Below are 12,681 nucleotides of genomic sequence, written 5' to 3'. Positions count from 1 at the left end.
CTCTTATAAAATTGTGGATATATGTTTGAATATTAAATTTTTTATTAGTATTTAATTAATTAGTTTTAAATTACTTGAATTAATAATATTTATTAAATTAACAATTTTGGCCCCCTCAAATTTAAAGTCTGGTATCGCCCTTGTTCTGATTCATAATATATTTCTAAAAGTAAAAATATGTTAGGCTAAGTTAAATTTTGGCCAAATAGACGTGAGTTTGCATGGTTGATTAGAGGCTTCAAGCTTGTATAAATATTTTTTTTTTCACGACTCAAACCTAAACCTACCTAAAACATGCCCTGGCCTAGATACCTATGTAAAATGCTTACTTAAAAATAAGCCTTTTAAACATGTTTATATATTAGTTTTAAACGTTTCAAATATGCTTTAGAGCTATTAATATCTACATATATATATATATATATAATCTGATTTATTAATTATAATATATGATAATGAAAAGGACCTACTAGTTACAATACAGTACAACAATAAAGTAACAATATCAAAATCAATATATAAGTCTAATCCAATTAAAAATATAACTAGAAATAAAAAGGATAAATTGATTGAAAATTAAATGATGAAACTCGTGTATGTAATATATTACATAATATGTATGTATGTATATACTCTCTTCGTTTAAAAATGTAAGATATTTTTAGTCTTTCGAGATGTAATCATTATCTTTTTTTAAAAAAAGTATTTCTATTGATGAATGATTTTATATTTATTGTAAGATGTTTAATAAAGATAAATATAAAAATATAAGGTTGGTTTGAAAGTAAGTAACTACGTTATTGGTACATGAGATTCGATTAAAATGCCTTATGCCTTCTAACGGAGTGAGTATGTAAATAGGCTAGCCTATTAGACTCGTAGGTCAAGCCTTGTAAAAATGAACCTGATCCATTTAACTAAATAACTTAATCAAAGACTTAAATTTAATCTAAACCTATTTAATAAATAAGTTAGTAAGCCTGAAATAAGTTAGGTTATAATTTCTTGACAAGAGTCTAGTCTACTTCAATTTCTACATGTCTCTGAATCAAACCCAGTACAACTTAAAATTTCACTGCAGATGTTGAGCTTGAAGTGAAATAAAATTTTAAAACCAAAATATTCTTCTTCCAATATTGCATCCTAACAAGTAACACAGTGGCACTAAACAACTAAAGTAAAGCTTTTAATAGGTAATGTAATTTATTTTACATGTCATGATAATATAGCTTAACAAGCAGTAGATTTTATTGGCAACATGGACTTCACAAAGCAGTGAAAAAAGTAGACTCAACTATAAGGGGGCAAACTTCAAAGCCATTAAGAATGGGGGAGCAGAAGCTACATTTCACATTTTTTACATATAAAATTAAAAAAAAACAAAAGAGGCGTAAAAATGTAGTCAACACTCCTAGAAAGTTATAGTTTTACTTATAATAAAAATAAAAAAATATAGGATTTTATATATATATATATATATATTTGAAAACAGATGGAGTGCTATTTTAAGAGTTGCTACGTGTAAAATCTAAGAACTCACCAGCTTTATTATCAAGTCGGTGGCACTTAAACTTGAAATCAAATAATTGCAGCAGTTGTACCAAAAAAAAAAATTAATTGCAGCACTAAGTGACAATGATGTTTCAACGACCAAACGTGGCCGCCCTTATCATTTGTTAATGCAGATTGCAGACGCAACCTTGGTGTCCGTTCGGTTCCTCGAAATGATTGTAATGTAATGTAATGATAGGAACTACAATTTAATGTAATGATAGGAAACATCATGTTTGATTACCTTGAGTTGTTTGGGTTGCCATTACAGATGTGGAAGATAAATTAATATTTTATATCCAAATTAATAATAAACTTAAAAATAAAAAGACCAAGACACCCTTGATAAGAAAAGACATCCCACCCGCCCCCTTGATCCATCTCCTTCCCCATCACTGAAAGTAACCCCAAATCATCTTCTTCCTCCCCTTTTGATACCCAAAAAAAAAAAAAATCCAACAGGAAAGTCAAAGAAAATGAAAATGATGTTTGTTGAAAAATCAAAGAACCACCAAACTCAAAGAATAAAATCGTAATATGTGGTACTTGAAGGTCCAAACTCCAGATCTTGTTTCATGAATATAATGGTGAAGGAAGAGGAAGGTAGACTCGAAAAAGGTCTAGACTCCAAAAAGATTGACAAAGATGAAGGCAGAGGAAGGAGAGGGGCTGAAATTGATAAAGGAGACATTGACAATGGTGCCATGTCGATGTCGTCTTCAAAGGCAGAGGAAGGTTGATGCCAGCGACGATAAAGGTGCGATGGGTCCACCGGAAGGGATAGAAGATGTAAGAAAGAGGGAGGAGGGAGGAGGCAGACACATAAACGGAAGGGGCATTATTGGATAAATGAGATGGGAATGGAGATTACATAGGTCCAATGATGTAACCCCGTTACATTACTGAGAAAATTATATTCAAATCTCACATAAAAAAAATTATTATCTAAGAGATATAATAAAATTCATAAAATATTTTTAAATATCAAATTCTGTATATTTATAACTTGATTAAGGACATTGACAATTAGATAATGATCATTTATAACTTATTATCATAAATTATTATTTTTCTTTACAAGTTATAAATGGCCGTTACTCACTTGTCAACACCTTTAATTAAATTGTAAATGTATAGAATTTGAATTTAAAAGTATTTTATAAATTTTATGAGATTTTTTAATAATAATGTTTTTTATGGGACTTAAATATAATTTTTCCTGCATTATTTGAAGTAATTTTCATCACATGATACAATCCTCTTTACCTTATTTTGGATCAACCAAACAAAACAAAGGGAATGGTGCGCTGCATCAGGACTCCAAGGAGTGGCCTAACAATGCACCAAACCAAACGAGCTATTAATGTTTCAGCTACTAACCAAAAATCACGTGCGCTCCTGTCGTATATCTATGTTAAAGTGGGCCCTCCGTTCTTTTTCCTCGACATCCCTCTCTAAGTACTAAAAAACGGGCTGAGCTTGTAGGGCTAATTCATTTAAATTCGATAATTACTAAAATCAGGTTTAAGTTTTAGAACTTCAAAATAAAACAAAAAACTTATAAGGGCTAGCTCAATGAGTTGAGGGTTTAAATGGGCTGGTCTTGTAGAGCCGAGGGCTAGCCAATTTAGACCCATTTATTTATTTATATTTTAAAATATTATTTATTATGATAATATTATTGATACTTTTTATAATGTTTTAAATATTTAGCTATTTTAGAATTAAAATTTACATAATATTTTGGTTTGTTTAACATTTTTTGGATAAAGGTTAGTTTGTTTAATTCTAGACAATGATATACTTGGACAAAAAAGTAATTGTTTGATCTAATTTAGATTCTAGATAATAATTTGATTCATGCTATGTACGTGTATTAATATTTTTAAATTATATTTTTTAATAATAGATTATGTTTATATTTATATAATTTTGTATTGTGTGACTTGAATTAGGAATTTATAAATTTTAATATTTTATTATTTGAAATAAGGAAATTTTTGCATAATTAAAATATTGTTGATATTAAGAATTAAGATATTGTCTATATGATTTAACTTTGAAATAAGATTTTGTATTGTAATGAAATAAATGAATTATTTTTAATTTAAAAATAAAAAAGTAAAAGGGTTCAAAACCTGCAGGACTGACCTTAAGCCCCTCAAGGGAATTAGGGCTCGAACAAGCTAGCTTGAGCTAGTTTAGGGCTGACCCTTTAAAGTTGAGCCAACTTACTTTTCTAGCTTTACCTCTCTCCTAATTTAAAATTAACATAAATATTTGTTCTTTTTTAGAATTCGAGTAGATAAAATACAAGCAGGCAAATAAATTTCTTCTCATAAAATTAAGAATTATATATTTCTATTTTATGATATACTCTGTATTATCCTTATTATAAGATATTTTTAATTATTTTACGTATTCTAAAAAAATTAATTTTTTTCTTGATATCAAAAATGTGAAATGTGCTTACATTTGTACTTAGCTTTAAATGATAATAAAATTATATTAAAGACTGTCATGCTAATAAAAAAGAGATAAAATTGAAAAAAATAATTTAATTATTGTAAGGTGTTCTATATTTTGGACTAAAAATTATTTTTAAAAGGTGTCTTATAAATAAGATCAGAGGGAGTATATATATATATATATATATTGATTCCCTCTAGCCCAATTTATGACAAAATCACACATATCAATAAAATTTATTAAATACACTTTACAATTTTAATTTTTTAAAATATAAATATAAATTTAAAAAATTCTGTTCATTTAATATTTTGAAAGAATATTTAAAAAGAGAGAATATATTGAAAAAATGTAATATTGAAAAAATGTTATTTATAATGAAACATTATTTTTGTTAAAATATTTTATATTTTGAGAGGCCAAATCTTTTTAAAAATGTCTTGTAATTTAAAATTGAGGTAGTATGTAATAACTTTAATTTATCAATATTTACTTCATTAAAATTGATTTTGACTAAAATTATTTGAACACCTTCAGTCTTATCAAAATCAATTTTAAAAAATAATATCAAAACATAATCATGTTATGACATAATTAATTATAATAAAAACTAATTATATTAAACAAATTTTTTATAATCAATTTTATCCAACTGAAATTTAAACAGCCCTTAAAAATATTTATAATATGAAATAATTTCCCCAAAAATGATGAATATAATAAAACAGAAGGAGTAGTAAGAAAAATATCACGCAGAAAATATTACAAATAAAATGTTTGTTTATTGCAACGAAAATATTCTGTGGAATCATTTAAATGAGAAAGAGGCGGAATTTCATATTACTGAAAAAAAATGGAGTTTGTACTATATATATATATATATATATATAAAAGATGGAGTTTCAAAAATGAAAATAAATTAAGGAGCAACGCCCTTTACTAATCTTAAAATAATGTTATAGACCAAAATATCTATAACTGTTTTGGAGATATAATACAATGGGAGCAGGAGAGACGTCCAGTTTCCTGTTCTACCCTTACAAGAGCATGATTTTTTTAATTTCCCACGTGGGAGAAGGAGAGAACCTGCTTCCAATACGACGATGTTTAAAAATGAAATGTTAGGTTGTGGAAATCAGAAATTCATTTTCATCAAATAATGCATGGAGCTTAATGTTAACTTATTCAAGACACTATTTTTAAAAAATTTATTATCGAGCTTCAATCATTTATAAATGCATTGAAAATGAGATTTTTAGATAATTTATCATTGAAGCTTTAGATTTTAATTGAACTTAATTATACAGTTGTTGAAAATCATTATGTTTTTTTAATCATTTTAGTCCATAACCTTTTTTTTTTCACTTTTTAAATAACATGCAAAATACTTTAGTTCTTAATTGTGACTCTTGGAATTTGATGTCTCGGTCCTAAACGGTCCCAAAATTTCATTTTCCCTTTATTTATTATAGGGTTATGGCTAGGCACCGTTTAGGAGTTGCATATTTAAGATTTTTTTTTTTTTTTGCCCGGAGTTTCATATTTAAGATAAGCTCTAGAAACAGAAAACATTTACATGTAAGGGGCACTGTACAACAGTGAAATTTGTACTCAAGTACTAGCCAGTAATACCTACCCCTCTAATTCTATTTATAAGGTAAAAAGAGAAGAAATATTTTGATCCTATTTATAAATTATATTATTAAATTTTTACTATAAATTTCCTTTTTTAACCCTTCATTAAATGTTAGAGTGAGAAAATAAGTTATTGAAGTATGTATAATTAATAAGAATGAAGTTGAAAACTTATTAAATTTTTTTTAATAGAAAAAATTTATTAAATTTTAAAACAAAGTTAATGAGTTTTAAAGTTTTTCTTGATATTGGTGAAACATCTTAGAAATAACTTATAAATAGAATCAGAAGAATATGTATTCCCTCCATTCATGTGTATAAAGTGTTTTTTAAAAATTTATTTTATCCATAAATATAAAATATATCATGATATTTTTAAATAATTAAATAATTTTGTGCTTATACTGAAAAATGTATGAGATATTAATTGTAAGTTATACCCACTATCATCATGATATTAACTGAAACATTATTAGAGATAAAATTAAAAAAATATTATAATTTTATTTGATTTTAAGTAAATAATAAACTTTAATTGATATGAAAGATTTAGTTAAAAATATATTATACATATGAGGACAAAAGGAGTACTATATGACAATAAATTGATTGGTCAATAATAATTCTTGATTGATGAGGCAGAAATAGTTATGATCCTCTCTGTGTGCTGACGGAGAAGGGTCCAATCTTGATCTGCACTCTAGTTATGTTTCATCCAACCTAGTGACAATAAATTAATTATTTGAAAATTAAAATGATTTCTTTACCATTATAGAAATAATTTAGAAATTATGCGAATGTTATAAATAGGGGGAGGGGGTGTGTGTAAGTAAGCGTGGAAGAAAGAAGGCAGGAGCTTTAAATTGCAAACTTAGGAATGCGTGCTTAGGAAGGTGTGTGATGTTAGTATTAGTTCAAGATCAGAGTAGAGAGAGGGAGAGAGAATGTGGAGGCTGAAGATAGGAGAGAGAGGGAATAACCCTTACATATTCAGCACAAATAACTTTGTGGGGAGGCAGACATGGGAGTTTCATGCAGAAGATGGAAGCCAAGAGGAGAGGGATGAAGTCGAAGCTGCTCGTCAACACTTCTCCTCTAATCGCTCCCGTTTCAGAGCCTGTGGTGATCGTCTTTGGCGATTTCAGGTTTCATTTCTTCTAAGTTCTGATTGCTCACAATTCCACTTTTAGGTTTTCTGATTAGAGGATCAAATACGCTATATGCCATGATAGACATTAATCAACATATTAGAAACATTAATATCATGTTTGGATTAATGAAGATTTCAATTTAAACCAAATTATAAGACTAAGATCCAGGATCTTCAATAAATTTTTTAATAATTTAAGATCTTAAATTGTAATTATCATCCTTAAGTGGTTCTTATTTGTTTTTTTCTCATGATCCATTTTGTTATTCCTAGTAATTGGAGGATGCAATTCGAATCTCCCATATATATCATAACTTAATAAGTGCGTGCATGGTTGTTTATATATATATATATATATATATATATGTATATGTAATGCAATAAGAAATAAAACAAAAACACACAGAGACTGACAGACATATAACATGAGGAAGTAAATTTTTTTAATAAAGACTGCAAAAAAAAAAAAAAAAACACGTGCGAAAAAACATTTTAAGTCATGTCAATTTACCAAAGTTTGTACATCCCAACGATAAGATATCAGAAATCGAAATGTATATATTATCAATAAGGCGTTGGTGGACTATCTAATCAATATAACTTTTTTTCTATCCAAAGACATGATTAAAAATGCTCATCAACCTCTCTCCATAAGGGAGCATTTATTCCTGTGATAATGGTGGTTGTAGACCTGAAGTGCTCAGTCTGTTATTGAAGAAATAGCACTGTGAAAAGTACCGATGGTCCCATCAATTCTTCATTTGATTAATTCCATTTAATGCTCATCTGCTAATGGGCCTCTTTCCTTCTTTGTCATTCTCAAGTGGCGCACTTGTATTTGCCGTATTCCCTCCACTTTTTTTTTTTTAGTTCTAATTAAATCATTGAGATTAAATGCCAATGATTTATATATTTATTTTTATTTTAAAATTTTAATAATATTCATATAAGATATTAAATCTGAATAATACCGAATGAGTTATTTTTTTTCTCACTTTTAAATCCAAAGTGAATGCTTATATCTTATTAGTTAGATGGAGGTTTGATTTTGCAGTTTTTGAGAGAGAAGAGTTTCAAACAAACAATACCAAGTGTGAAGATAAAGGATGAAGAGGAAATAACATGCGACAAAATTAAGAACACAGTGAAAAGAGCAACACATTACCTGTGTGCATTGCAAGCCAGTGATGGCCATTGGCCTGCTCAAATTGCTGGACCCCTCTTTTATCTTCAACCTTTGGTAATTAACTTCATTTCAACTCTTCTCTGAAATATAACATTCTTTATATAGTAATAACCACAAGGCATTTAGAACTAACTCTGGCGAATTGTGTAGGTATTTGTTATATACATTACAGGGCAGCTTCATAATGTGTTTCCAAAAGAATATCAGAAAGAAATCTTACGTTACTTATACAACCATCAGGTGAAGTTTCAAATAATCTTATCTTATTTCATATTAACATAACAATAACAATACTTTCAATCCCTCAATTTGATTCATTTATCAATTTGGCCCCTGGAATTTAATTCTTATCAAGCAAGTCTGTTAATTTCATAACCATATACAATTATTCTTTGTGATGTTATTTACCCTTTCAAACTAAAAAGACTGATTATGTGTATGATTTTGAAACTTTAAGAACTTTGTGAGTTGAGGAAGCATACCTCTTAGTTGCATTGATCGAGGTTTCTATGTGGATGAATGGAGTTACATGAATTTTGTCTCTAGTTCACAACAAATGCATGAGAGAAGAGAGAAAGGAGTTTTCCGAGTGCTTCTGTATTGTGTAGAAATGGGAGCACATGTTTTCACAATGACCTCGTGCAGATACCCCTGATGCATTCTCCTTGAAAAAAGAAAGGGAAAAATTGCACTTAAGAACCCAAACATATTACCGCATAAGGGCCCAAATAAGAATAATATTCAAATAAGTCCCCTAAGCCTAGGTTTGACCGAGGGTGGATAAATCCAAGAAATTTCATTAATAAAGATTATACTTTAAACCAAATCAATAATTGAAATAAATTTGCATGAGGGACCAAAAATTTAAATATCCCATTAACTTATTGTGTTAGAGTTTGATATGAATTATGCATATGAAACATGAATGCATTGAAGAATGAAGATGGAGGGTGGGGATTGCATATTGAGGGTCACAGTACCATGTTCTGCACAGTTCTCAACTACATATGTATTCGAATTCTAAAAGAAGGATTTGATGGGGGAGAAGACGATGCCTGTGTTAAAGCTCGAAAATGGATTCTTGATTGTGGTGGTGTCACTTACATACCCTCTTGGGGAAAGACTTGGCTTTGTGTATGTCTCTTGTGTTAATGATTAATTTAGTTCTTAATTAATTAAAGCTTTTTGAACAATATTCTCAATTTAGTTACATCATCAATCATGATCTACTATAGATACTTGGTGTATATGAATGGTCTGGAACCAACCCTATGCCTCCTGAATTTTGGCTCTTGCCCTCATATCTTCCTATGCATCCAGGTAATTAATAATTCATTTACTAAACATTAAACCATTCATAACTCTTAGAGCTTAATCTAATTTCAATGTTGCATTAATTTGAGTTTCTCTCTAATTATTTTTGTTCATTAATTGTTTTATCTCAATCAATTAATTAATGCAGCTAAAATGTGGATATATTGTCGATCGGTTTACTTGCCTATGTCTTACTTGTATGGGAAAAAATTTGTGGGTCCAATTACACCACTAATTCTTCAACTGAGGCAAGAACTTCATGTTCAACCATACCATCAAATTAATTGGAAGAAAACTCGCAACCTTTGTGCAAAGGTGAGACCTATTGATGTCTCCAAGATTATTTAATTAGTAGTTTTTTTTTTTATTGTTTATTATGTGCTAATAATAGAGATATCTTTTTTGTACATAATAGGAAGATCTTAATTGTCCACATCCCTGGATACAAGATCTTATATGGGATGGTCTATATATATTAATTGAACCACTTCTTACACGTTGGCCTTTCAACAAGTGGATTAGAGAAAAGGCTCTTCAAGTAACAATGAAACATGTACACTATGAAGATGAGAATACTCGATACATAACAGCTGCAGCTATAGAGAAGGTCTCATTTTCTATATTTAAAAATAAATTAATTATAAAAATGAGTTGAAATTAATTAATAAGTAAAAGTCTAACTTTCAACAAATATTATTCCATACTTGTCACAGGCAATATGTATGATTGCTTGCTGGGCTGAGGATCCCAATGGAGATGCCTTCAAAAAGCATCTTGCTAGAGTTCCTGATTATCTGTGGGTTTCAGAAGATGGAATGACCATGCAGGTTCTAACACACATGCACACTTTTCTACGTTGGTTACAAAATCAACGTACTGCAGTAGTAGCTTGACCAAAGATTTATTTCAATTGAATAATATCTTGTTTGACTATAAAATGCAAGTTGGGGGTTTGATATTTATATGTAGAGTCTCGGAAGCCAAACATGGGATGCTAGCTTTACCATTCAAGCTTTGCTTGTCACTGACCTTATTGAGGAAATTGGTCCCACACTTGCAAAAGGACATCATTTTATAAAGGAATCTCAAGTTTGTTTCACTCAGACTAGAAATCCTATTTATTGTTATTCATCATATGTGTATGTGCATTAAAATATCTATATGCACATACTTTGATGAACTCTTTTTTTATGACAAATAACAACCTGGTCAGGTTAAAGACAACCCTTTTGGTGACTTCAAGAGCATGTATCGTCACATTTCTAAAGGGGCATGGACCTTCTCTGATAGAGATCAAGGATTACAGGTTTCAGATTGCACAGCCGAAGCTTTGAAGGTTATATATTAACTGCTAGTCATGTTATCCTAATGCTCAACTTCATGTGTATGTGTGTGGCATTGCCTTATAATTTATCACTTGTTTTAGTGCTGCCTTCTTTTATCAAAGCTGCCACCAGAAATTGTGGGTGACAAGATGGAACCTGAGAGATTATATGATTCTGTCAATATAATACTGTCACTTCAAGTGAGTATTTTAGAATATGAACCAATCAATAGATATATATTATTCTATTTGGTGTACGTTCTACTAGTTCAAAAATGTGTTGGTTATGATTTATTTTCAGAGCAAAAAGGGTGGTTTAGCAGCTTGGGAACCAATCAAAGCAGAAAAGTGGTTAGAAGTAAGAACTACTTAATTACCCAAATTGATAATTTGTCATGAATAATGATGCATTATACTTTGCATTTTTGGACAATTAGATGCTAAATCCTGTGGAGTTTTTGGAGAAAGTGGTAGTTGAGATAGAAACTGTTGAATGCACTGGATCGTCAACACAAGCTATAGTTTTGTTTAGCAAGTTGTATCCAACACATAGAAAGAAAGAGATTGAGAATTTCATTGCCAAAGCTGTACAGTACATTGAAGATACTCAAAAAGAAGATGGTTCTTGGTATGGAACCTATGGAATTTGCTTCATTTATGCAACAATGTTCGCACTTGGTGGACTTAATGCAGCTGGAAAGACTTATGACAGCTCTCATACCATTCGTAGAGCTGTGGATTTTCTTTGTAAAATACAAAATGAAGATGGTGGGTGGGGAGAGAGTTATCTTTCATGCTCTAAAGAGGTTAATTTTTATCACTTTGAATCCATTGAATGCCATTTTATATTGTATGTGTTTGTTTACTCATGTTCTCTAATTTAAACGATTTAATTTTGTTGATTAATGTTGCAGAAATTTGTTCCACTTGAAGGAAACCGATCACATGTAGTACAAACAGCTTGGGCTATGATAGGTCTTATTCATGCTGGGCAAGTAAGTCAATAGAGTTTCATTTTAAACCCAGATAACATATGATCTTATTGCTAAAGATATGTTCCAATCATCAAACTTGATCCATTTCAAAATTTGTTTATTTATTAATACTTCTTTTTATTGGATAGGTGGAAAGAGACCAAACTCCTGTTGACCGTGGAGCAAAGTTTCTCATCAATTCTCAATTAGAAGATGGTGATTGGCCACAACAAGTGAGTTTTGATTTCTTTAACTCACATTCTCTTATGTTTAATTTTGTGGTTATTATTTAATGATTTTTAGATTTCATGATATCTCAATGGATTTTTGTTCATAAAAATATTAATTATTTAATTATTTTAAAATTTTATGATACTTTTGGTTTATTTCATATTTTTATCACATTAACATATTCTTTCATCAGATAATCGTATTTTTTTAAAAATTTTATTATTTTTAAAATTTAAAGAAACATTATAAAAATGACAAATTATTTATGGCTTTATTTTAGGAATTGACGGGCTCGGCTTGAAATATTGCATGTTACATTATCCAATGTATAGAAATATATTTCCGATGTGGGCTCTTTCAGAATATCAGAAGCGACTTCAATCAGGCTTTTCATCTCTTTCATAAGCTCCTCATGCTTCATTTGCAAGAGATTCATGCTAGCTTGTGTGTGAAAGCTTTTAAAATTATGTTGATTTAGTGTGTTTATTTATTTCATAATGTTTGTACAATTGTCCATGGTCTAGCAAAGTGAATACCAAGTGAAATTAGTATATTAGTTGTCAAATGTCTTTTTAGTCTCAGTAAAGTAGTAGATCTCTCTCTCACACACACTTGAAGTACATATCCCACATGTTGGCACGCATGGCGAATAATAAATATAATTAAATTCAATCATTTTTTTTTAAAGATAACTCTATGCTTTTTTCACCAAAAAAAAAAAAAAGATAACTCATACTGAGGGAAAAATTGTATGCAGGCTATAGTGCGAGTTGGAACTTGGAAATATAATTTTGCCACTCTAATATTGCTTTCTTTATATCTTTTTCGATTTTTCACAACAATGCAT

The 12,681-nt window shown here is 29.4% G+C and overlaps 1 protein-coding gene across 4 annotated transcripts; it reads left to right on the top strand.

Moving 5' to 3' along the window:
• The first annotated feature begins 6,503 nt into the window (after positions 1-6,503).
• On the top strand, positions 6,504-12,346 carry LOC129300100 (beta-amyrin synthase-like). 4 transcript variants are annotated; one of them, XM_054938627.1, is made up of 16 exons: positions 6,504-6,800; positions 7,860-8,045; positions 8,142-8,231; positions 8,928-9,125; positions 9,227-9,311; positions 9,454-9,620; positions 9,721-9,912; positions 10,019-10,132; positions 10,275-10,394; positions 10,519-10,641; positions 10,732-10,830; positions 10,931-10,987; positions 11,067-11,435; positions 11,544-11,624; positions 11,753-11,840; positions 12,115-12,346. In XM_054938627.1, exons 1-16 carry the CDS (start codon positions 6,600-6,602, stop codon positions 12,237-12,239), a joined length of 2,295 nt encoding a protein of 764 aa, XP_054794602.1. In that variant the 5' UTR covers positions 6,504-6,599; the 3' UTR covers positions 12,240-12,346. The 4 variants fall into 4 exon arrangements, with proteins under 4 accessions (XP_054794602.1, XP_054794598.1, XP_054794600.1 ...); XM_054938623.1 differs by having other exon boundaries at positions 11,753-11,836; positions 12,115-12,177; XM_054938625.1 differs by lacking the exon at positions 9,721-9,912 and having other exon boundaries at positions 11,753-11,836; positions 12,115-12,177.
• Positions 12,347-12,681: the final 335 nt, after the last annotated feature.

The sequence above is a fragment of the Prosopis cineraria genome, unplaced genomic scaffold (genome assembly GCF_029017545.1).
Source record: "Prosopis cineraria cultivar Desert tree isolate PC_DT_omini unplaced genomic scaffold, ASM2901754v1 PC1429, whole genome shotgun sequence".
Taxonomy (NCBI): domain Eukaryota; kingdom Viridiplantae; phylum Streptophyta; class Magnoliopsida; order Fabales; family Fabaceae; genus Prosopis; species Prosopis cineraria.
The sequence above is the reverse complement of the archived record's forward strand: the minus strand, read 5'-3'. Positions and strand labels throughout refer to the sequence as shown.

Coding starts and splice junctions, on each gene's coding strand:
- LOC129300100 (XM_054938627.1), top strand. CDS start 6,600: ATGTGGAGGCTGAAGATAGGAGAGAGAGGGAATAACCCTTACATATTC. Junction 9,126..9,226: donor GGGGAAAGACTTGGCTTTGT/GTATGTCTCTTG, acceptor GATCTACTATAG/ATACTTGGTGTATATGAATG. Junction 11,625..11,752: donor GTCTTATTCATGCTGGGCAA/GTAAGTCAATAG, acceptor TTTATTGGATAG/GTGGAAAGAGACCAAACTCC.